Source organism: Carcharodon carcharias, chromosome 4 (genome assembly GCF_017639515.1).
Source record: "Carcharodon carcharias isolate sCarCar2 chromosome 4, sCarCar2.pri, whole genome shotgun sequence".
Lineage (NCBI taxonomy): Eukaryota > Metazoa > Chordata > Chondrichthyes > Lamniformes > Lamnidae > Carcharodon > Carcharodon carcharias.
The window spans coordinates 3,412,799-3,434,890 of NC_054470.1; the positions used below are offsets into that span (position 1 = coordinate 3,412,799).

Here is a 22,092-nt window from a genome sequence, read left to right on the forward strand (position 1 = left end):
CATGCCTGATACTTGTGTGGCGTGAATGTTACTTGCCACTTGTCAGCCCAAACCTGGGTATTGTCCAGGTCTTTCTGCATTTGGACATGGACTACTTTAGTATCTGAGTAGTAGCGAATAGAACTGAACATTGTGCAATCAGTGAACATCCCCACTTCTGATCTTATGATGGAAAGAAAGTTGCATGCTGCTTTTGCTGTCTAGCATGCAAGTAGTTCTGTGTTGTAGTTTCACCAGGTTGACACCTCATGGTGTGCCTGATGCTGCTTCTGGCATGCCCTTCTGCACTTTTCATTGAACCAGGGTTGATCTTTATAATTAAATGGGGGATATGCTGGGCCATGAGGTTACAGATTATGCTGGGCCATGAGGTTACAGATTATGCTGGTATACAATTCTGCTGCTGCTGATGGCCCACAGTAACTCATGGCTGCTCAGGTTTGAGTTGCTAGATCTGAGTTACTAGATTCCAGATTGCCATGTGGAAATTAGATTGCCATGTTGGAAATATTATGATGTGGCAATAACAGAGACCCAGCTCAAGGAAGGGCAGTACTGGGTGTTAAATGTTCTTGGGTACAAGGTGTTCAGAAAAGATGGGAAATGAAAAAAGGGAGGAAGGGTGGCAGTATCGGTTAAGGAGGGCATTGCAGTGCTGGAGAAAGAGGATGTCCGAGGATCCAAGGACAGAATCAATTTGGCTATTACTAAGCAACAAAAATGGTGAAATTACATTGCTTGGTGAAGTCTATAGACCGCCAACTTGTGGAAAGGATCTGGAGGAACAAATTTGCAGTGAAATTACAGAGATGCAAACATTAGAGAGTTGTTATAATGGGTGACTTTAATTACTCAAATGTAGACTGGGACAGTGGTAGTGTAAAGTGCAGAGAGGGGAAAGAGTACCTAGATTGTGTTGAGGAGAATTTTCTACAGCAGTATGTGCCCAGTCCAACAAAAAAGGATAGACCATTGTATCTGGTTCTTGGAAATGAGGTGGACCAAGTGTCAGTAGGGGAACATTTAGGGGATGGTGATCATTGTGTCTTAAGATTTAAGATGATGGTCGAAAAGGACAATGTGCAATCCAGAGTAAGAATGATTAACTGGGGGAGAGCCAACTTCAATTGGGCAAGAACGGAACTGGGTTAGATACACTGGAACCAAAGGTTGGTGGGAAAAATGGTAGCTGAGCAATGAGCTACCTTCAAAAAAATAATGATTTAGGCAGTCAAGGTATATTCCTTCAAAAGTGAAAGATAGGACAAACATGTCCAGAGTTTCCTGGATGAAAAAGGAGATAGAAATTAAGATAAAGTATGTAAAAGTGTGCTTATGGCAGGTGTCAGGTAGAAAATTCAATTGAGAATCAAGTGGAATATAGAAGGTTCAGAGGGAAGGTGAAAAAGCAAATTAGAGAATCAAAGAGGGATTATGAGAAAAGACTGGCAGTCAATATAAAGGGGAATCCCAAAGACTTCTATCGGCGCACAAAGAGTAACAGGGTGGTAAAAGGAGGAGTAGGGCTGATTAGGGACCAAAAAATGGGATTTACACATGGAGGCAGGGGGCAGAGCTGAGGTGTTAAATGAATACTTTGCACCACCTGCAACACCTCTTTGTTCCTTTGTCTGTGACATCTTTTGATTATCTGCTCCTCTCACTGCTTGCTTGTCCCTACAACCACACCAACCCCCACCCCCACTTCTCTCCTCCCCCACCACCCCCTCCCCCCACCCCCCGCCACCTTAAACCAGCTTATATTTCACCCCTCTCCTAATATTCACTCAGTTCTGTTGAAGGGTCACGAGGATTCGAAACGTCAACTCTTTTCTTCTCCGCCGATGCTGCCAGACCTGCTGAGTTTTTCCAGGTAATTCTGTTTTTGTTTTGGATTTCCAGCATCCGCAGTTTTTTGTTTTTATCAGCTATGAATATAGATTGGAGAGGTCAGGACTGTTCTCCTTGGAGAGGAGAAGACTAAGAGGTGATTTTATAGAGGTGTTCAAAATCATGAGGGGCTGGATAGAGTAGATGGAGAGAAACTGTTCCCGAGAACGAGAGGGCACAGATTTCAAGTGATTTTCGAAAGAAGCAACTGTGATGTGAGAAAAAGCTTTTTCACACAGCGAGTGGTTCGAGTCTGGAATGCACTGCCTGGATGTGTGTTGGGGGCAGGTTCAATCGAGGCATTCAAAAGGGCATTAGATGATTATTTAAATAGAAACAATGTGCATTGTCACAGGGAAAAGGCAGGAGAATGGCACTAAGTCATAATGTTCATTTGGAATGCCAGTGAAAACATGATGGACTGAATAGCTGTCTCCTGTGCTGTAACAATTTTGAGATTCTGTTTGAAATATATCCCATTTAGCACAGTGGCAGAGCCACACAATACGAAGAAGAGTATCCTCAATATGAAGATGGGACTTCGTCTCCATAAGGACTGTGTGGTGGTCACTCCTACCAATACTGTCGTGGACAGATGCATCTGCGACAGGTAGATTGGTGAGGATGAGATCAAGTAGGTTTTCCCCTCTTGTTGGTTCTCTCACCACCTGACGCAGACCCAGTCTAGCAGATATGTCCTCTTGATTGTGCTCCCACTGCTGCCACTTCAGGGATGATGGTGGTGGTGGTGTCATGGACATTGTCTGTAAGGCATGATTCTATGAATATTACTATGCCAGGTTGTTGCTTGATGTCTGTGGGACAGCTTTCCCAATTGTGGCACAAACTCCCCAATGTTAGTAAGGAGGACTTTGGAGGATTGACAGGGCTGGGTTTGCTGTTATCATTTCCAGAGCCTAGGTCGATGCCAGGTGGTCTGTCGGTTTCGTTCCTTTTAGACTTTGTAGCAACTAAGTGGCTTGCTAGGCCATTTCAGAGTCAACCACATTGCTGTGGGTCTGGAGTCACTTGGATTCATCTTAACTGATCCTGGTTCCTTGTCAACTTTAAGTACCAACAGTTTATCCAACACTTCCTCCTTATCAATTTTCAAACCTTCTAGTGACAGTTTCCTCATCTGTCACCATGGCATAGGTAGCATCTGCTTCCTTGGTAAGCGCAGCAGATTTCCAACCTGTCCAATCTTCTGACCTGCCACTCATCTTTGGGGAATTATATGTTTTTCTTCTGTTTGATTCTATCTTTAACTTCCTTAGTTAGCCATGGATGGTGAGTTCTTCCCTTACATTCCAGTGAGAGAGAATGAATCTATCTTTTCTGAGTGTTCTGAATTATCTCCTAAATGTCTGCCACTGCATCTCTCTTGATCTAACCCTTAACCTAATTTTCCACTTCACTTTAGCCAGCTCTGTCTTCAAGCCTTCATAATTGCCCTTATTTAAGTTTAAAGCACTGGTCTTAGACCCATTCTTCAGTTCCTTAAACTGAATGTGAAATTCAATCATATTCTGATCACTGCTACCAAAGGGGTACCTTCACCAAGGTCATGAATTAACCCTGTCTCATTGCACATTACAGATCTAGTGTAGCCTGCTCTCTGGTTGGCTCTAGAACATGCTGCTCTGAGAAACTGGCCCAAAAACACTCTTATCAACTCATCATCCAGGTTACCTTTGCTAATCTGACTTGTCCAGTCTATATATTGATTAAGATTACCCATGACCAATGCCGTACCTTTCTCACAAGGCTCCGTTATTTCTTCCTGTATACCCAGTCCTACAGTGTGGTTACTGTTGGGGGCCTGTAAATAACTCCCACAAGTGACTTACCTTTACTATTTCTCATCTCAATCCAAATGTCCTTCCTAAATGTCATATGTACTCTTGAATATTCAGGTCCCAGTCTTTGTCATCCTGTCTCTGTAATGTCTATCAGATCATACATATTTTTTTCTATTTGTGCTGTCAATTCATCTGTTTTGTTATTAACGCTACGTGTATTCTGATTCAGAGCCTTTAGTTCTGCCTTTTTACTGTTTTTGTAGCGTGTAGCCTTATCTGCTGGTGCACTCTTAGATTTGTACACTCTATCCCTTTGTGCCACACTCTGATCATCATTTCTCTTTTTCCTACCTTGCTCTCTTGCCTTGTCTTCATTCTTCAATTTATCACATCTTCCTAAACTTGATCCCTCGCCAACAGCCCCCCATGTTTAATTTAAAGCCCTCCCTACAGCTCTAGTTATATGACTTGCCAGAACGCTGATTCCAGTATGGGTCAAGTGAAAACTGACCCAATGGTACAATTCCCACTTTCCCCAGTACTGATGCCGCTTGCCCATGAATCGAAACCCCTTTCTCCCTCACCAATTTTTGAGCCACGCAATTAATTCTGTAATCTTACTTACCCTATGCCAGTTTGCTCGGGGCTCAGGTAATAATCTAGAGATTATTACCTTTGAGGTTCTGCTTTTTTTGTTTAGCCCTAGATTCTTATACTTCTACAGCAGGACTCATGAGCAAAGTTAGAGCTCATGGAATGAAAGGGAGCGTAGCAACATGCATACAAAATTGGCTGAGTGACAGGAAACAGAGTAGTGATGAGTGGTTGTTTTTTGGGCTGGAGTCATGTGGGGTTCCCTCAGGAATGGTACTAGGTCTACTATACTTGATATATATTAATGACCTACACTTGGGTGCTGTACATGGCAGTTTCAAAATTTGCAGATGATATGAAACTTGGAAGTATTGTGAACTGTGAGGAGTATAGTGTAGAACTTGAAAAGGATATAGACAGGTGGTGGAATGGGAGGATAAGTGGCAGATAAAATTTAATTGAGCAGTGTGAAGCGATTCATTTTGGTAGGAAGAACACTGAAAGGCAATATAAAATAAAGAAAACAATTCTAAAGGGGATGTAGGAGCAGAGGGTCCTAGAGACATTTGTTCACAAATCATTCAAAGTGGCAGGGAGGATTGAGAGCGTGGTTAAAAAATCACACAGGGTCCTGGGCTTTATAAATAGGAGCATTGAGTACAAAAGCAAGGAAGTTATGATAAACCTGTATAAAACACTGCTTTGGCCTCAGCCAGAGTATTGTGTCCAGCTGTGAGAAGTTGCTTTAGGAAGGATGTGAAGGCATTAGAGAAGGGAAAAAAGATTCATGAGAATGGTTCCATGGATGAGAAGCTGGGGCTGTTCTCCTTGTAGAAGAAAAGATTAAAAGGAGATTTGATAGGGGTATTCAAAATCACGAGGGGTTTGGACAGAGTAGCTAGGCAGAAGGTTCCTATTGGTGGAAGGATTCAGAACCACAGGGTACAGATTTAAGGTGATTGGCAAAAGAAGCAATGGCAACACAGAAATTTTTTTTCATGCAGCAACTGATTAGGATTTGGAATGCACTCTCCGGTGGAGATAGATTTAGTCATGGCTTTAAAAAGAGAATTGGATCTGAAGAGGCAAAATTTGCAGGGATGTGGGCAAAAGGTGGGGGAGTCGCTATAAGACGTACGAGCAGAAGTAGGCCATTGAGTCTGCTCCGCTATTAAGTGAGATCATGGCTGATCTGATTATCCTCAACTCTACTTTCCTGCCTTTTCCCCATAATCTTTGATTCCCTTACTGATTAAAAATCTGTCTATCTCAGCCTTGAAGATACTTAGCAACCCAGCTTCTACAGCCCTCTGCAGTAAAGAATTCCACAGATTCACTACCCTCTGAGAGAAGAAATTCCTCCTCATCACGGAGTTAAATGGGCAACCCCTTACTGTGAGATTATGCCTTCTGGTCCTAAACTCTCCCACAAGGGGAAACAACCTCCCAGCATCTACCCTGTCAAGCCCATTAAGAATCTTATGTATTTCAATAATATTGCCTCTCATTCTTCTAAACTCCAATAAGTACAAGCCCAACCTACTCAACCTCTCCTCATAAGAAAATCGCTCCATACCCGGGATCAACCTAGTGAACCTTCTCTGGATTGCCTCCAATGTCAGTATGTCTTTCCTTAGATAAGGGAACCAAAAGTGTTCACAGTATTCTAGGTGTAGTCTAACTAGTGCCTTGTGTAGTTTAGCAAGACTTCACTATTTTTATATTCCGTTCCCTTTGAAATAAAGGCCAACATTTCATTTGCTTTCCCTATTACCTCTTAGCTTTGTGATTCATGCACGAGGACCTCCAAATTCCTCTGTGCTGCAGCTTTCTGCAGTCTTTCTCCACTTAAATGATATTCAGCTCCTCTATTCTTCCTGCCAAAGTGCATAACCTCACATTTTCCCACATTATATTCCATCTCCCAAGTTTTTGCACACTCACTTAACCTGTTTATATCCCTCTGTAGACTCTTTGTGTCATCCTCACCACTTGCCTTCCCACCTATTTTTGTGTCATTTGCAAACTTGGCAATAATACATTCACGTCCCTCATCCAAGTCATTTATATATATATATAGTAAATAATTGAGGCCCCAGCACTGATCCCTGTGATACGCCACTAGTTACTGATTGCCATCCTGAAAATGCCTCCCTTATCCCAACTCTCTGTCTTCTATTAGTCAATCCTCTATCCATGCTAATATACTTCCCCCAACACCATGGGCTCTTATCTTATTAAGTAGTCTTATGTGCGGTACCTTATTGAACATTTTTTGGAAATCTAAATATATTACATCTATTGGTTCCCCTTTATCTATCCTGCTTGTTCCCTCCTCAAAGAATTCGAATAAATTTGTCAGGCATGATTTCTCCTTCATGAAGCCATGCTGACTGTGCTTGATTAAATGATGTATTTCTAAATGCTCTGCAATTACATCCTTTATAATAGACTTTAACATTTTCCCAATGACAGATGTTAAGCTAACTGGCCTATAGTTACCTGTTTTTTTTGTCTCCCTCTCTTTTTGAATAAGGATGTTATATTGGCATTTTATCCAATCTTCTGGGACTTTTCCAGAATCAAAGGATTCTTGGAAGATTACTATCAGTGCATCCACTATCTCTGTAGCTACTTCCTTTAGTATCCTAGGATGCAACCTATCAGGTCCAGGGGATTGATCGGCCTTTAGCCCCATTAGTTTCCCTTGTACTTTTTCTCTAGTGATAGTTATTGTATTTATTTCCTTCCCTGCTTTTACCCCTTGATTAATTAGTATTTTTGGAATGCTATTAGTGTCTTCTACCGTGAAGACTGATGCAAAGTACTTATTCAACTCCTCTTCCATTTCCTGGTTCCCCATTATTATTTCCCCAGCCTTGTTCTCTAAGGGGCCTATGTTCACTTTGGCCTCTCTGTTATATATTTAAAGAAGCTCCTATTGTCTGTTTTTATATTACTTGCTAGTTTACCCTCAAAAGTTTATTTTCCCCCCTTTTTTTTTGGTAACCCTTTGTTGGTTTTTAAAACTTTCCCAATCCTCTGGCTTACCACTAATCTTTGCCACATTGTATGTTTTTTCTTTCAATTTGATACTATCCTTAACTTCCTTGGTCAACCATGGTTGGTTTATCCCCTTCCTTGAATCCTCTTTCCTCACTGGGATATATCTTTGTTGTGAGCCAAGAACTATTTTTTTCAACATTTGCTATTGTTCATCAACTGTCTTTTCTGCCAAACTGCTTTCCCAGTCCACTCCAACCAACTCTGCCATCATTCTTTTGTAATTACCCTTATTTAAGTTTAGCACAGTTGTTTCCGACCCAAGTTTCTCACTCTCAAACTGAATGTTAAATTCTACCATGTTATGGTCATTGTTTACGAGGGTATCTTTCACTCTGAGATAATTTATTAAATCTGCCTCTACACTTTATCGGATCCAAAATAGCCTGATCCCTGGATGGATCCAAGACATGAATACGATCCGTGAATACGCTTTATGAGTTCTTGCTCGTGGCTACCTCTGCCAATTTGATTTTCCCAATCTACATGAAGATTAAAGTCACCCATGATTAATATGCTGCCTTTTTTACATGCTCTCATTATCTTCTGATTTATTTTGTATCCTACAGTAAAGCTACTGTTTGGGGGGCCTATAGACTACTCCCACCAGTATCTTCTTCCCCTTGTTATTTCTTACCTTCACCCGTATGGATTCTACATCTTCTGATCCAAGATCATTTCTTGCTATCATACTTATTCCATCTTGTGCTAATAAAGCTTCCCCACCGCCCTTTCCTCCCTGCTTGTCCTTTCGAAAAGTCATTTACCCCTGAATATTTAATTCCCAGCTTTGATCTCCTAGTAACCATGTCACCATGATGGCAATAAGATCATACCCATTAACTTGTATTTGTGCCATTAATTCATTTATTTGTTCCAAATACTATGTGCATTTAAGTAAAGAGCCATTAATTTTACCCTTCTACCATTTTTCCCCCTATTTTGCTGTTTTTTTTATGTTTGTACACTCTGTCCCTTCCTGTCACACTGTGGGTATCATTACCCAAATAGCTGTCCTGCAATGCTACCATATCCTTTTGCATTTTAAGCTTATGTGTTTCCTCTCCAGAAACCTCCCTCCTCCCACCCACTCCTTATTTAGTTTAAAGCCCCCTCTATAACTCTAGTTATTCAATTCGCCAGGATACTGGTCACATCACAGTTCAAGTGAAGCCTGTCTCTTCGGAACAGCTCCCTTCTACCCCAGTATTGGTGCCAGTGCCCCATGAACTGAAACCCATTTCTCTCACACCAATCTTTGAGCCACGCATTTATCTCCTTGAGTTTATTTACCCTATGTCAGTTTGTCTGTGGTTCAGGTAGTAATCCCGAGATTATTACCTTGGAGTTTCTAATTTTCAATTTAGCTCCTAACTATTCAAATTCTTATAAACTGTTCTCATAGAGAGCCGGCACACAATATGGGACAAATGGCCTACCGTGTTATAACAATTCTATAATTCTTCTATGATTAACTGAGGATGATTATGCTAGCACTATGGAAGGAATCAATTGGCTCTAAAATTAAACTAATGAACTAGAACTTGGTGAAACTTAATTTTTGTTGGAATATTGCCTGGGAAAGCTTTGTACATTTTCATTCACTTTTACAGTTACCTAAAATGTACATGGTCAGTGTATGTATTGATTCTTTTATGGTTACTGAAATGTATAATGAGATTTGTTATCTCTCATCTATAGAAGTATCAGTTTTTGATTTAATTTTAGTAGTAAGAAATATTTTAAGTTCAGAAAAGTTAGCCTAAAAGTCTCAACTGCAGCTATCTCCATTTTGTACTCAGTGGTTTGTTTTTTCCACAGAGAAGATGACGAGTGTTCAGAATTGCGTTCAGAACTTAGCCATAGCCAACAGGAGGCAAATGACGATTCTCGAAGTATGGATCAAGATCAAACCTCTGTCTCTGTGCCTGAGAACCAGTCAATGATGGTCTCTGCAGATATAGGTAAGATGATAACACCTTAAGACGTTTCATTCCAGAGGTTCCCAAATTTCACCACCATCTTCCAGATTTAACACCAACCCAAATACTCATACCAACTTATAGGTTTAATATTTAACCCTTGAATGCCTAAGAATCGTACAAAATATAATATACAAACAAAAATTGTCTTCATCGCGTTCCTCTCCATTAATGTGACAGATGAGGTTGTTTGAGTATGGGTGCTTAATGTTAGGAGTGATGATGATAGTTTGAGTCCAAAGTTATAGCTTGGGTCACAAGTTGCTCAATAAATTGGGCTCGGAAGCAATTTTTTGTGTGTTCCATTGGGTGAACCAAACCTCATACCCTGACCATCACCAATACCACTTTTTTCCACCTGTGCAACATTGCTGCCCCTCCGTTGCTGAAAACCTGCTTTTCTTTGTTACCTCTAGACTCGGTTATTCCAATGCCTGGCCATCCTCCATAAATTCTCACTGGTCCAAAACACAGAAATCTGTAAACCGTTCTGCACTCAGTCCCATTCGCCTGCCCATCATTGTTCGACATTGGCCCCTGTCCCAAAACATATTAAGTTTTAACTACTCATTCTTGTCAAATTCCTTCATGGCCTTGCACCCTATCTCTACAACATTCTCCAAGTTTTAAATTGCATTTCGCAGCATCCTTCAGTTCTATGATTCTGTTTTGTTAAGACTGCTTCCTTACTTCAGCAGTGGTGGATCTTTGGTGGCATTAGCTTCAATCTTCCCCAACCTCACCTACATATCTACAAATTTATGCTTCTTTAACAGTCATTTCAAAACATATCTTTTTTGACTAGGTTTAGGTCATTCCTTACTAATTTCTCCCTCCGTGGTTTGCCTTCCTTTTCCTGCCAGTTTCCATTTGTAAAGTCCCTTGATCCATTTTTCTTTACCTTAAAAGTGCTTTATTAATGCAAGTTTTTGTTTGAATTTGCTGTACAGGCTGTTGTATCTGTAAACCATTTGAACTTTATTCCATCAAGACCCTTCCAAATGCTTATATCATCATGCATGCTTTTATATAAAATGTAGAAGATACATTTCATTATGGAGTGTTATATGATGTCTAGATTTTCTGATTCTGTTTTATCAAGACTTAGATTTTTTAAAAATACAGTATGGAAGCTCTGAATTTCTTGCTGAAGTAGCTGAGGTGTTGAACAGTCTCCTAACCTGCATCATATTCTACTGGGAACCATCCAGCCTTGTCAACTCCATCTTGCTCCTTTGTGTTGATTGGCTTGAAGGAACTAGGTTCCCCTTGGCTAAGCTTGGAAAATTGGATGCGAACAGCACATCTCCATTTGAAACAAAAACAGAATTACCTGGAAAAACTCAGCAGGTCTGGCAGCATCGGCGGAGAAGAAAAGGGTTGACGTTTCGAGTCCTCATGACCCTTCGACAGAACTTGCATTCGAGGAAGTTCTGTCGAAGGGTCATGAGGACTCGAAACGTCAACCCTTTTCTTCTCCGCCGATGCTGCCAGACCTGCTGAGTTTTTCCAGGTAATTTTGTTTTTGTTTTGGATTTCCAGCATCCGCAGTTTTTTTTTTTGTTTACATCTCCATTTGAGTCTGTCTAAAATCTGCCAGTAACTGTTCCAGCCTAAACAGCACTAATATCTGTATTAAATTTATATTTATATGATCTGGTGTGACTTCCATCAGGTTTGTTCTCTCAAAAATATGTGGGCTGCCAATAAATAATTCAATAGAAACGAGGCTCTCATGAGCTGCAGAATCAGAGGCCCAGATCGAGGCTTGAATGTGAGGAGATGCAAGTTAATACTGTTTCCGAAGTTTGCATTGAGCCTTGTGAAATAGTTTCGGAGACTGGGAAGTCTGGAGATTTGTTAGGATAATCTAAGGAACCAAAGCAAGCTGAGCATAGACTTTTAGGTACAGTATCCTCTTTCTTTTTGGAACTTCAGTAGTCCTCTGATCTGAACATTGACATTAATGATTTCAGTTCTTGGCAGTCTTTCTTATTTTTGTGACTGTGTTTCACTCATCTACATCATTTCCTTGAATTTTAGAACTGATGTAACTCCTTTTGCCTTTGTAGTACTTTTTCACAGCTTGTGCTTTTCCTGTTTCCATTTGCCTTTGGAAAATCTATTCACAAAATAACTACTGCTTTTGAAGTGGTTATCCTGACTCTTGATATTTATGTGCACTGTACCTCTTGTTCAGTCTGCTCAAGGGGCTTGCTTGTTTCCCAACTATGGCTCTGACAAGGACATGCACTCAAAATATTGGTCTTTATAAGGAAAAGGTAGGTTGGCATCTGATGTGTATTTCTAGCATTTTCTCTTTTTATTACTTCTTCCAAATGCTGGTCACACATAGTTTGGATGAAATTTTAGTCATGTGTTTTTGTAAGCACCATCATGAAGCTGAATATTTAGTGTGTTTTTTTTTCCCTGTTAGATAATTGCAGTGACCTCAACTCAGAGCTCCAGAGGGTATTGACTGGACTGGAGGATGTAGTATCTGGAAGGAAGAAGAGCAGTTGCAGTCTGTCCGTGGCAGATGTGGACAGACACATTGAACAACTTACCACTGCCAGTGAGCGCTGTGACCTGGCTATAAAGGTACTCATTTACCGGTTTCATGAAATATTTTGGCCTTCCATTTCATCTATTTGCTTCCATGCTGCCACATTAACTTTGTTGGAATTTCCACTGATGACAGCAGCTGAGCAAAAGCAGCTCTAAGGAAATGTTGGACTTTTGTCTTGTTCATTAATTTTATAATCTAGCTAATCTCGTTTGTCTGCATAGTGAGTGTTTATTATATTACACTTCAGGGCAAAAATTAGTGATGCTGAAATGAAGACTTATCTATTGTTACTGTTCAAATATTCCATTTGCTAAATGGGAGCAAATTATAAGCAGTTTAACTATTATAAGGAACAATGGGGATTGATTAGGCAACAAAAAAAGTGATTAATCAAATTCCTTGTTTGACAATTAGCAACAATGTACCAAGCAAAATGCTAAAAATTAGTGAAGTTGATTTGGATGCTTGAGCTCCCAACCCTTACTTGTGCAACAGTCCTTTCTTGTTTTGATGTACAGAACATCCCATTCTACCTGAGCACACCAGACAAGACTTGTGCTTGATATTTCTGTTTCATTGTCAACACTGACAGCTTTGCCATATGCCACAGTGCAACTTGCAGACCACTTCAAGAACTGGGACAGCTACTCAAGTTGGTCACATCTAGTCTTGATGTGCTTGGCATACAGCATCCCAGAAAGAGCCTCCTTCCTCTTCAGTAAAATATTTACATGCTTTGCCAGTGTGTATCTCTGTTGTAACTCCAAAATTATGCTAAAGATCCTATGAAACTGGGAAGTATGGAATGCCTTCTTCTGGAGCTCCAGCAAACATTCCCTTCTCGACCAGTGCCACCAAAAGCAAATTGGTCATTCTATCTTATTAAGTTTTGTGGGACCTTTTCTGTGTGCAAAACCTTCAAAGGTTTTGAGAACTTCTACAGAGAGGTAATAAAGTGCTGAGTAAATAATTTTTTGTTCTTTTTACAGAACTTTTTCAAAAAGTTAGCTGAGAATTTTGGGACTGGCTGATTGACCGTTAGATATTTTCCTGTCTGTTAAGTTTGTAAGTTAATATTGGAATTAATCACTGCCTATGTGTCAGCTTTGCTTTGCGGCAGCATCATTACTTCTGATTTAGGCAGTGGGTTCAGACTTCATTCCAGGACTTGTGCACATAATTTTAACTGACATTTGTGCCTTAGTAAGAAGCTAGTAAATTGTCAGAAGTGCTGTCTTTCAGAGTAGAGTTAACCTGACCTGCAGTTTGGTGTAAAAAATTTCATGGCACTGAAAGATAAGTAGTATTCCTCCTGGTATCATGGTCAACTTTCATCCCCCAACCACCAAGTAATTTGATTTTTATATACTGTTTTCCAGTAACTGAAACTACTATACTTTAATAATTATAAAGTATGAAGTATATTTCATTTGTACTTTTATTTAATATAGACTGTGGAGGAGATTGAGGGAGTACTGGGACATGACTTCTATCCAACCCTTGCTGAAGAGAGATCTCGCTGGGAGAAGGAGTTAGCAGCTCTTCGGGAAGAAAACGAAAGCCTCACAGCAATGCTGTGTAGCAAAGAAGACGACCTAAACAGGACAAAGGCCACCATGAATGCTATTCGTGAGGAAAGAGACCGGTTGCGTAGGAGGGCAAGTATCTAATCTGCAACAAATTATACAATAGGGTGAACAAGTAATTTATGAATTTTCATATAAAGTGAAACACAAAAGATCTCACCCTTCCCTAAAAAAACAATCTGAGCCATGTATAAGACCAGCATTATCATTACAGATCTTTTGTTCATCTAAATTCTTATCTTCATGTTGCTTAGTGTCCATAGATATATATCTCTATTCTTTCTCATTTATGCCAGCGCATTCCTATCTATTCCTCTGGTAGTTCTATCCACTGACTTTATTCTTGGATTTCCCTGCTGATTTATTTGTTCTTTGCAATTCAAAATCTTGAACTTTTGTCGTAACTTATTCAAATGAATATCAAATATATCGGGGATTGATTGTAACTCCCCTACCTGCTCAGAAACTGACAACAGTGGGTGGGACTCCCATTTTATGCCCCAAACAATTTTCCTTTCCACTGACATCAATAGGAAAGAAAATCAGTTGGGATTGAAAACAGGCATCCACCATGCTGCTTGCTGGCAGATTGATGTAAAAGTTCTGTTTTCGACTTCATATTGAAGTGGGTTTCTAATTCTTGTTGAAATTTTGTGGTTAAAAAGCCACGATATGCTTTTGTACACATAATCATTGCAGAAAAAATTGTAATTTAAGGATTGAAACTGCATAAAACGTTTTTATTTTCTTCTGCCACTTAGCCCTGACAGTTCTTTGCAAATTATTCTATCTCATATTCTGTGGTTTTTTATGGTTTGCTCTGGGTATTGTAGTTGCATTATATAGCAGGGTAACAACTATTACTTCCATAAATTTTCTGTGTATCTGTCTTTGTATCCTGCTCTGTCAGTTTGAGTAGGTCTTTTGCTTGGGTGCACTGCATATTTCAGTTGTGCACAGGCTCTCTTGGCTCCTGGTGCCCTTCTCCCACCTCTGAGAAAGATCCATGTGATTTACAGCCACGCTTTTGAAAATACCAGATACCTGAACCTTTCTCTCTCAACACCATTTCTCCAGTGACTAATTTAGGTGATGCATTTAGATGTGGCAGTATGTTTTTTTTAATTCTTTCATGGGATGTGAACATCGTTGGCAAGGCCAGTATTTGTTGCCTATCCCTAATTGCCCTTGAGAAGGTGGTCATGATCTGCTGCCTTGAACTGCAGCAGTCCATGTGGTGTAGTGTAAGAATGTAAGGTAGAAATGTGGATAGTATATTAAAATATAGGGCCTAATTAATCCAATCTACTCAGTGATTCATTTTAACTCTTTCATGTTCGAATGAGACTTAAACCAACAGGGTAAGACAACTCTGTAGATAGCAAACTCAAAGAAATTTAAAGAGGAATATAAATTGATAGAGGGTTAAGTTCAAATATATAAAAATCATGCATCCAAACAAATAAACTCTCTCAGTTTTAATGCACAGAGCATGTGTCTGTAATTAAAATCATTCATTATCCTCAACTAATTTCTAAGTAAATAACCCAAAATACGCAATATGTTATCAATCTGACAGATGTTACGACTTCAGGTGGGTGATCAGTTCCCAGAAAGGTACCCATCATAATCGTTTGAACAGATGTCCTTCAATTGGAACATGACTAGTAAAGGGGATTTCCCAAAGACCCGTTTTTATCCTCTTCAGTGAACATCATGTCATGTCAGGCCATGCAATTTTAGCTGATTGATTGGTTTTAGCTATCATTAGCGTAATTTGATTGGTTTTAATTGCATTATTTACAGATAACATCTTGGGTTAAGAGGCCAGTTTTATGGAAGACAATGGTTCCTTATTCACTAATCATGATCAAATTATGAACGATAAGCTTACTCTTGAGCTAGAACACGTCAGTATATATGTTCTTTTACTTATCAATTGAATTTAGAAATATTCCTTTAGCTGAAACAAATCATGCTGACAGTGTATTCTTCTGAAATTGTCTTAGGCTTTTCAATGTGCTTTCTAAAATAGAGATTCCAACCAAACCAAAAGTAAACAATCCCTAATTCACTTTAAACTGAAGCCACAACTCTACATTCTTAACCCTTAATATAACCTACAGTAGAGACAGTTATCACAATAATCATATTGATCCTATTTTATAGTTTAATCAAGGCGCATTTCTTAAAGCTCACCCATTTCTTTTATCTGAGACTTGTGCTGTTTGATACCAATCTTTGTTCACTATATATTCTTTCAAATGACTGTTCAAGGCCATAGAAAGCTGGTTTGCTAGTTATTCTAATCTGATGTACACATAATTTTACAGAAACTGCCTTGCAGAATTTGCAGTGTCATGTATTTTTAAATGAGTTATAAGAACTTTAAGCATATTGTCTTTCAAGAATATGACCAAGCCTTTTAAAATAATAACTGATTAGTTAAATCTTCAATTATAATTAATTGAGGCTTATACTTTTTAAAATCATCCTTTGCTGACTTTGTTTATTCTTCACGGGATGTGGGTATCGCTGGTTGGCTATGCCAGTGTTTATTGCCCATTCCTAATTGCCCTTGAGAAGGCAGTGGTGAGCTGCCTCCTTGAATCACTGCAGTCCACGTGGTGTAGATACATCCACAGTGCTGTTAGGGAGTTCCAGGATTTTGACTGATCTAATTGATCTAAGTATAACAAAATAACAGATGGTTGCTGTTAGGAAGCCATTTGTTACATTTAAGATGGCTTCTTTTGATCGTGTTAGCTTATTTCAGTACGTTTGGTCTGAAAATGGTCACAATTTACTGAAAATCACCATCCGAGCTCACTCACTGTAGGTATACCCTCAGTGCTGTTAGGCTTATGAAAATATCAAGTAGTCTGCAGCTCTTCTTAGGAAACTTGAAAATATATACCTGATTTCCCCTCTGAACACCTAAACCGCTTATCAGAAGGTGGCAAACTAACATGAGACCTTGTGAAACATGGCCCCTGGGTATTGTTTGGCAGTTTCACCTAGATATCTTCACTGCTTTCCTCCCCATGTTAGCTAAGATTGTTAACAGTCCTCTTTCTTAGGGTACAGTCCCTCTCTCCTTTAAATCTGCTGCCATTACACCTCTCAAAAAAACCAACCTTTGACCCGACTATCCTTGCAAATTACCACCCCATCTCCAACCTTCCTTTCCTCTCAAGTCCTTGAATGTTGTTATCTCCCAAATCTATTCCCACAACTCCACGCTCAATTCCCTCTAATCAGTTGACATTTTGAGTCCTCAATTCCATTCGAACTGAGTTCTGTTGAAGGGTCATGAGGACTCGAAACGTCAACTCTTTTCTTCTCCGCCCATGCTGCCAGACCTGCTGAGTTTTTTCAGGTAATTCTGTTTTTGTTTTGGATTTCCAGCATCCGCAGTTTTTTTGTTTTTATCCCTCTAATCAGGTTTTTCCTCATGCCACTGTACCTAAACTGCTCTCATCAGAGTCACAAATGACAACCTTTGTGACTGAGAGAAAAGTAATGATCCCTCCTTGTCCGCTCGACCTATTTGCAGCCTTTGACATAGTTGTTGACAACAAACTTCTTCAACAGCTCTCCACTGTCATCTAATAGGGTGGGATTGCATTTGCATTCTTATCTATTTAATCGTGCTGAAGAATCTTCTGCGATGGCTTCTTTTCCCACGTCCTCACTACTGCCTTTCTCAACTCCATCACTTGTTGCTGAAGTAACAGACTGCTTGTCTGACATCCAATACTGGATGAGCAGAAATTTTCTCCAATAAAACATTGGGAAGACCATAGCCATTGTCCTGGGTCCCTGCTCCAAACTCTATTACTTAGCTATCCACTCTCTTGCACTCTGTCTGACTGAACCAGACTTTGCAAGTTTGTTGTAATATTTGATCTTGAGATGAGCTTCCGACCACATACTGGATCATCATTTTAAGACCCCCATTTCCATTTTGTGACATCTCTCAATGCGCCTCGCCTCAGATCATCTGCTGCTGAAACCCTCATATATGTTTTTGTTACCTCTGTACTCAAGTATTTCAGTGCACTTCTGGCTGGTGTCCCACACTGTACCCGGTCCAAATGGCCCATCACCCCTGTGCTTGCTGACCTACATTTGCCCCAAATCAATCAACTCCTTGATTTTAAAATTCCTATTTGTTTTCAAATCCCTCTGTTGCCCACCCCTCCAGATCTCCTTAATCTCCTTCAGTGTCACAACTCTCTGAAATATCTGTTTTCATCTAATTCTAGCCTCTCGCACCTCCTCAGTTTTACTTACTCGACCATTGATGGCTCATGTCTAGACCCTAAACTCTGGAACTTCCTAAATCTCTCCCGCTCTCTATCTCCCTTTTCTCTTTTAAGGGTCACATTAAAACCCGCCTCTTTGACCACACTTTTGACCATTTGCCCGAAATTTGCCTTATATGGGTCAGTGTCAAATCTTGCTTTACAACATGTCCTGTGAAGCGTCTTGGGATATCTTATTGCATTTCAGGTGCTATATAAATACAAACTGTTGTTGAAGGTATTTACAAATGTTGATAAGACTCCCATGTCTCACAGTATACCTGCACATCAGAAGCAAATACACTACAAAATCAGTGTGTTCTCCTGCAAGTCGTAATAGCTGAAAAATAGAATGACAATCCTCAATAATATTTTGATCCTGGAACAGTTCCTACAGATTGGAGGGTAGCTAATGTAACCCAACTATTTAAAAAGGGAGATAGAGAGAAAACAAGGAATTATAGACTAGTCAGCCTGACATCGGTAGTGGGGAAAATTCTAGAGTCCATTATAAAAGTTTTAATAACTGAGCTCTTGGAAAACAGTGGCAGAATCGGCCAGAGTCAGCATGGATTTACGAAAAGGAAATCATGCTTGACAAACATACTGGAATTTTTCAAGGATGTAACTGGTAGAGTTGATGAGGGGGAGCCGGTGGATGTGGTTTATTTGGGCTTTCAGAAGGCTTTCGACAAAATCCCACATAAGGGACTAGCGTGTAAAATTAAAGCGCATGGGATTGGGGGTAGTGTATTGAAATGGATAGAAAACAGGTTGGCAGACAGAAAACAAAGAGTAGGAATAAATGGGTCTTTTTCCCAATGGCAGGCAGTGACTAGTGGGGTACCTCAGGAATCGGTGCTGGGACCCCATGATCATATATATTAATGATTTAGATGAGGGAACTAAATGTAATATCTCCAAATTTGCAGATGACATAAAGCTGGGTGGGAGGGTGAGCTGTGAGGAGGATGCAGAGATGTTTCTGTGTGATTTGGACAAGCTGAGTGAATGGGCAAATGCATGACAGATGCAGTATAATGTGGATAAATGTGAGGTTATCCACTTTGGTAGCAAAAACAGGAAGGCAGATTATTATCTGAATGGCTATAAATTGAGAGAGGGGAATGTGAAATGAGACCTGGGTGTCCTTGTACACCAGTCACTGAAGGTAAGCATGCAGGCGCAGATGGCGGTAAAGAAGGCAAATGGTATGTTGACCCTCATAGGCAGAGGATTCAAGTGCAGGAACAGCGATGTCTTGCTGCAATTGTACAGGGCCTTGGTGAGACCACACTTGGAATATTGTGTGCAGTTTTGGCCTCCATATCTGATGAAGAATGTTCTTACTATAGAGTGAGTGCAGCGAAGGTTTCTCAGACTGATTCCTGGGATGGCGGGACTGACATATGAGGAGAGATTGAATCGATTAGGATTATATTCGCTGGAGTTCAGAAGAATGAGGGGGGATTTCATGGAAGCCTATAAAATTCTAACAGGACTAGACAGGGTAGATGCAGGAAGGATGTTCCCGATGGTGGGGGAGTCCAGAACCAGGGGTCACAGTGTGAGGATATGGGGTAGACCATTTAGGACTGAGATGAGGAGAAATTTCTTCACCCAGAGAGCGGTGAACCTGTGGAATTTGTTACCACAGAAAGTAGTTGAGGCCAAAACATTGTATGTTTTTAAGAAGGAATTAGATATAGCTCTTGGGGTGAAAGGGATTAAAGGATATGGGGAGAAAGCGGGAGTAGGCTATTGAGTTGGGTGATCAGCCATGATCATGATAAATGGTGGAGAAGGCTTGAAGGGCCGAACAGCCTACTCCTGCTCCTATTTTCTATGTTTCTATGTAATATGCACTATCCTTTTAAGAACTTTTCCCTGCTGTAAACAATGTTGCAATGGTTTTTCTTTTTAATTCAGGTTCGAGAGCTACAGACACGTTTACAAAGCATACAGGCATCTGGCCCAGCTAGTCCAAGTCGTTTGACTGCTGCCAATCGACCAGTCAACCCCAGTACTGGTGAACTCAGCACCAGCAGTAGCAGTAATGATATCCCTATTGCGAAGGTGAGTCACTATGTGTTCTGACTTCTTCCACATTATATGCAACAGCCACTATCATTCTGTAGCTGTTTCATAGGCTTAACAATTAGCTGGGAAATCTTATTGCTTTCTCTTGAATATTTTAGAGTAGTCATGGAGGGAGCACATAGAGGAAAAGGAAAATCTTTATTCTTTATTTAGAGGCATTTAGGTAGATTTAAAGGATATATTCTAACATTAGTTCATTTTGTAATGTGATACATTTTTGTATCGTGTGCAGATCAATTACTAATTCTTACAATCATTCGCTGATTGGTAGGTGGCTGAGCGAGTAAAACTGTCAAAAACAAGGTCAGAATCTTCATCTTCAGATCGACCAGTCCTGGGTTCAGAGATTAGCAATATTGGAGTAAGTATTTAAAACATGATGGAGATAACAGTTCACAATGGTCTGTAATTATCTGGTCATGCCCTAATTGAACCTATAAATCCCATAAAACCATACTGCTGTCTGTAATGTATTAAAAATATTCAATGATCTCAGAATTTTAAAGATACTATACTGTAAGTAGCACTGTCAACATAATGCTTGGTGATCAATTGGGAACAGGATGCCATGTAATTTTACATCACAGCTGGTTGAATTCTCTGATTATTGTCATATGATCCTCTCATTGAGATGCTGTCCACAAAACAACACCCCTTCCCCACCTCTTTCTTTCCTCCCCGCCCCTCTCTCTTTTCCCTCCGCATACCATTTCTTTGCCCCTTATTCCTCCCTTGCCCACTTTGCTCCCTTCAGCCATACCCTCCTCTCTCTTCCACCCATGATCCATTCTACTTCTTTCTCCCTTCCTCCTATCTGCCTTCACCTTATCCCCATCCCAATCCTTTCACCCCAACATTGGTTCCATTATTCCCTCATCCTTTTGCCCTGAAAATATAAATTGGTCTTGATTAATTTGTGCAGTGCCACAAGATATGAACTAAAAAGTCCATAAATTAATGGTAAGATATTGTGTGCATAAGTTCACTTTTTTTTCCTGGTTGTTGGCAAAAGAGAGGACAAAACCATTTTTTGGTTTTTCAGTGTGTCAGAAATAAAAAGCAAAGATTTAAAAAAAAATGTCCTGCACCTTATGTTGATTGCTTTCTGTCATACTATAATAATTATTGCTAGCTAACCCATTAGAATATCCCTCAGTGATGCTGCTGTTGTTTAATCAGTGTGATGTGCTGGTAATCTTACACTGCATGTAATGGCATACTTCACAAAGATCATTATAAATTTTATTTGTTCTCTCTTGCACAGGTTTCCAGTAGTGTGGCAGAGCATCTAGCTCATTCCTTGCAAGATTGTTCCAATATCCAAGAAATCTTTCAGACTTTGTACTCTCATGGTTCAGCTATCTCTGAAAGCAAGATCCGTGAATTTGAAGTGGAAACTGAAAGGCTGAACAGGTAAAACACTTGTTACAACTGTTTTAAGACAGTTGTAAGAGGAACAGGGAAGAAAATTGGCATTTTCAGTTAGGCAGTGCTAATGGCACAGCTTGATACTACATGATCTTACGGCAAATGACAAAGTACAGCCCTGACCCCCATACATATCTTCATAAATAATCATACCTGCTAATTAGCTGGGCATTCCTGCATCGTGCTTCCCTTGAGGTCGAGGGAGAAAAAGTGGATAACGCATGACCAGTTAGTTTAACATCTGTCATTGGGAAGTTGTTGGAATTCATTATTAAGAAAGTAGTAATGGGGCATTTGGAAAGTCAAAATGCAATCCATCAGAGTCAGCATGGTTTTATGAAGAGTAAATTGTGTTTAAGACTAACTTGCTAGAGTTCTTTGAAGATGTGACAAGCAAAGTGGATAATGGGGATCCTGTAGATGTCGTATATTTGGACTTCCAGAAGGCCACACAAAAGATTAATACACAAGATAAGATCACATGAAGTTAGGGGTAATATATTAGCTTAGATAGAGGATTGGCTAACCAACAGAAAGCAGAGAGTCGGGATAAATGGGTCATCTTCTGGATGGCAAGCTGTAACTAGTTGGGTGCCACAGGGTTCGGTCCTTGAGCCCCAGCTATTTCCAATCTATATTAATAACTTGGATTCAGGGATAGAAGGTACTATAACTAAATTTGCAGATGACACTAAAATAGGTGGGAAAGTAAGTTGCAATGAAGAAATAAGAAATTTACAAATGGATATGGACAGGTTAGGTGAATGGGCC

General features: G+C 40.0%; 1 protein-coding gene across 2 annotated transcripts in view; it reads left to right on the forward strand.

The window, feature by feature from the left end:
• Nucleotides 1–22,092, forward strand: part of mcc (MCC regulator of WNT signaling pathway) — a 248,698-nt gene that overhangs the window by 159,739 nt on the left and 66,867 nt on the right. For both annotated transcript variants that reach the window (XM_041186138.1, XM_041186139.1), the window contains 6 exons: nt 9,171–9,313; nt 11,769–11,932; nt 13,352–13,558; nt 19,723–19,869; nt 20,165–20,254; nt 21,158–21,306. In XM_041186138.1, the coding sequence (XP_041042072.1) occupies nt 9,171–9,313; nt 11,769–11,932; nt 13,352–13,558; nt 19,723–19,869; nt 20,165–20,254; nt 21,158–21,306 (900 nt within the window). The remainder of the gene's footprint in view (nt 1–9,170; nt 9,314–11,768; nt 11,933–13,351; nt 13,559–19,722; nt 19,870–20,164; nt 20,255–21,157; nt 21,307–22,092) is intronic.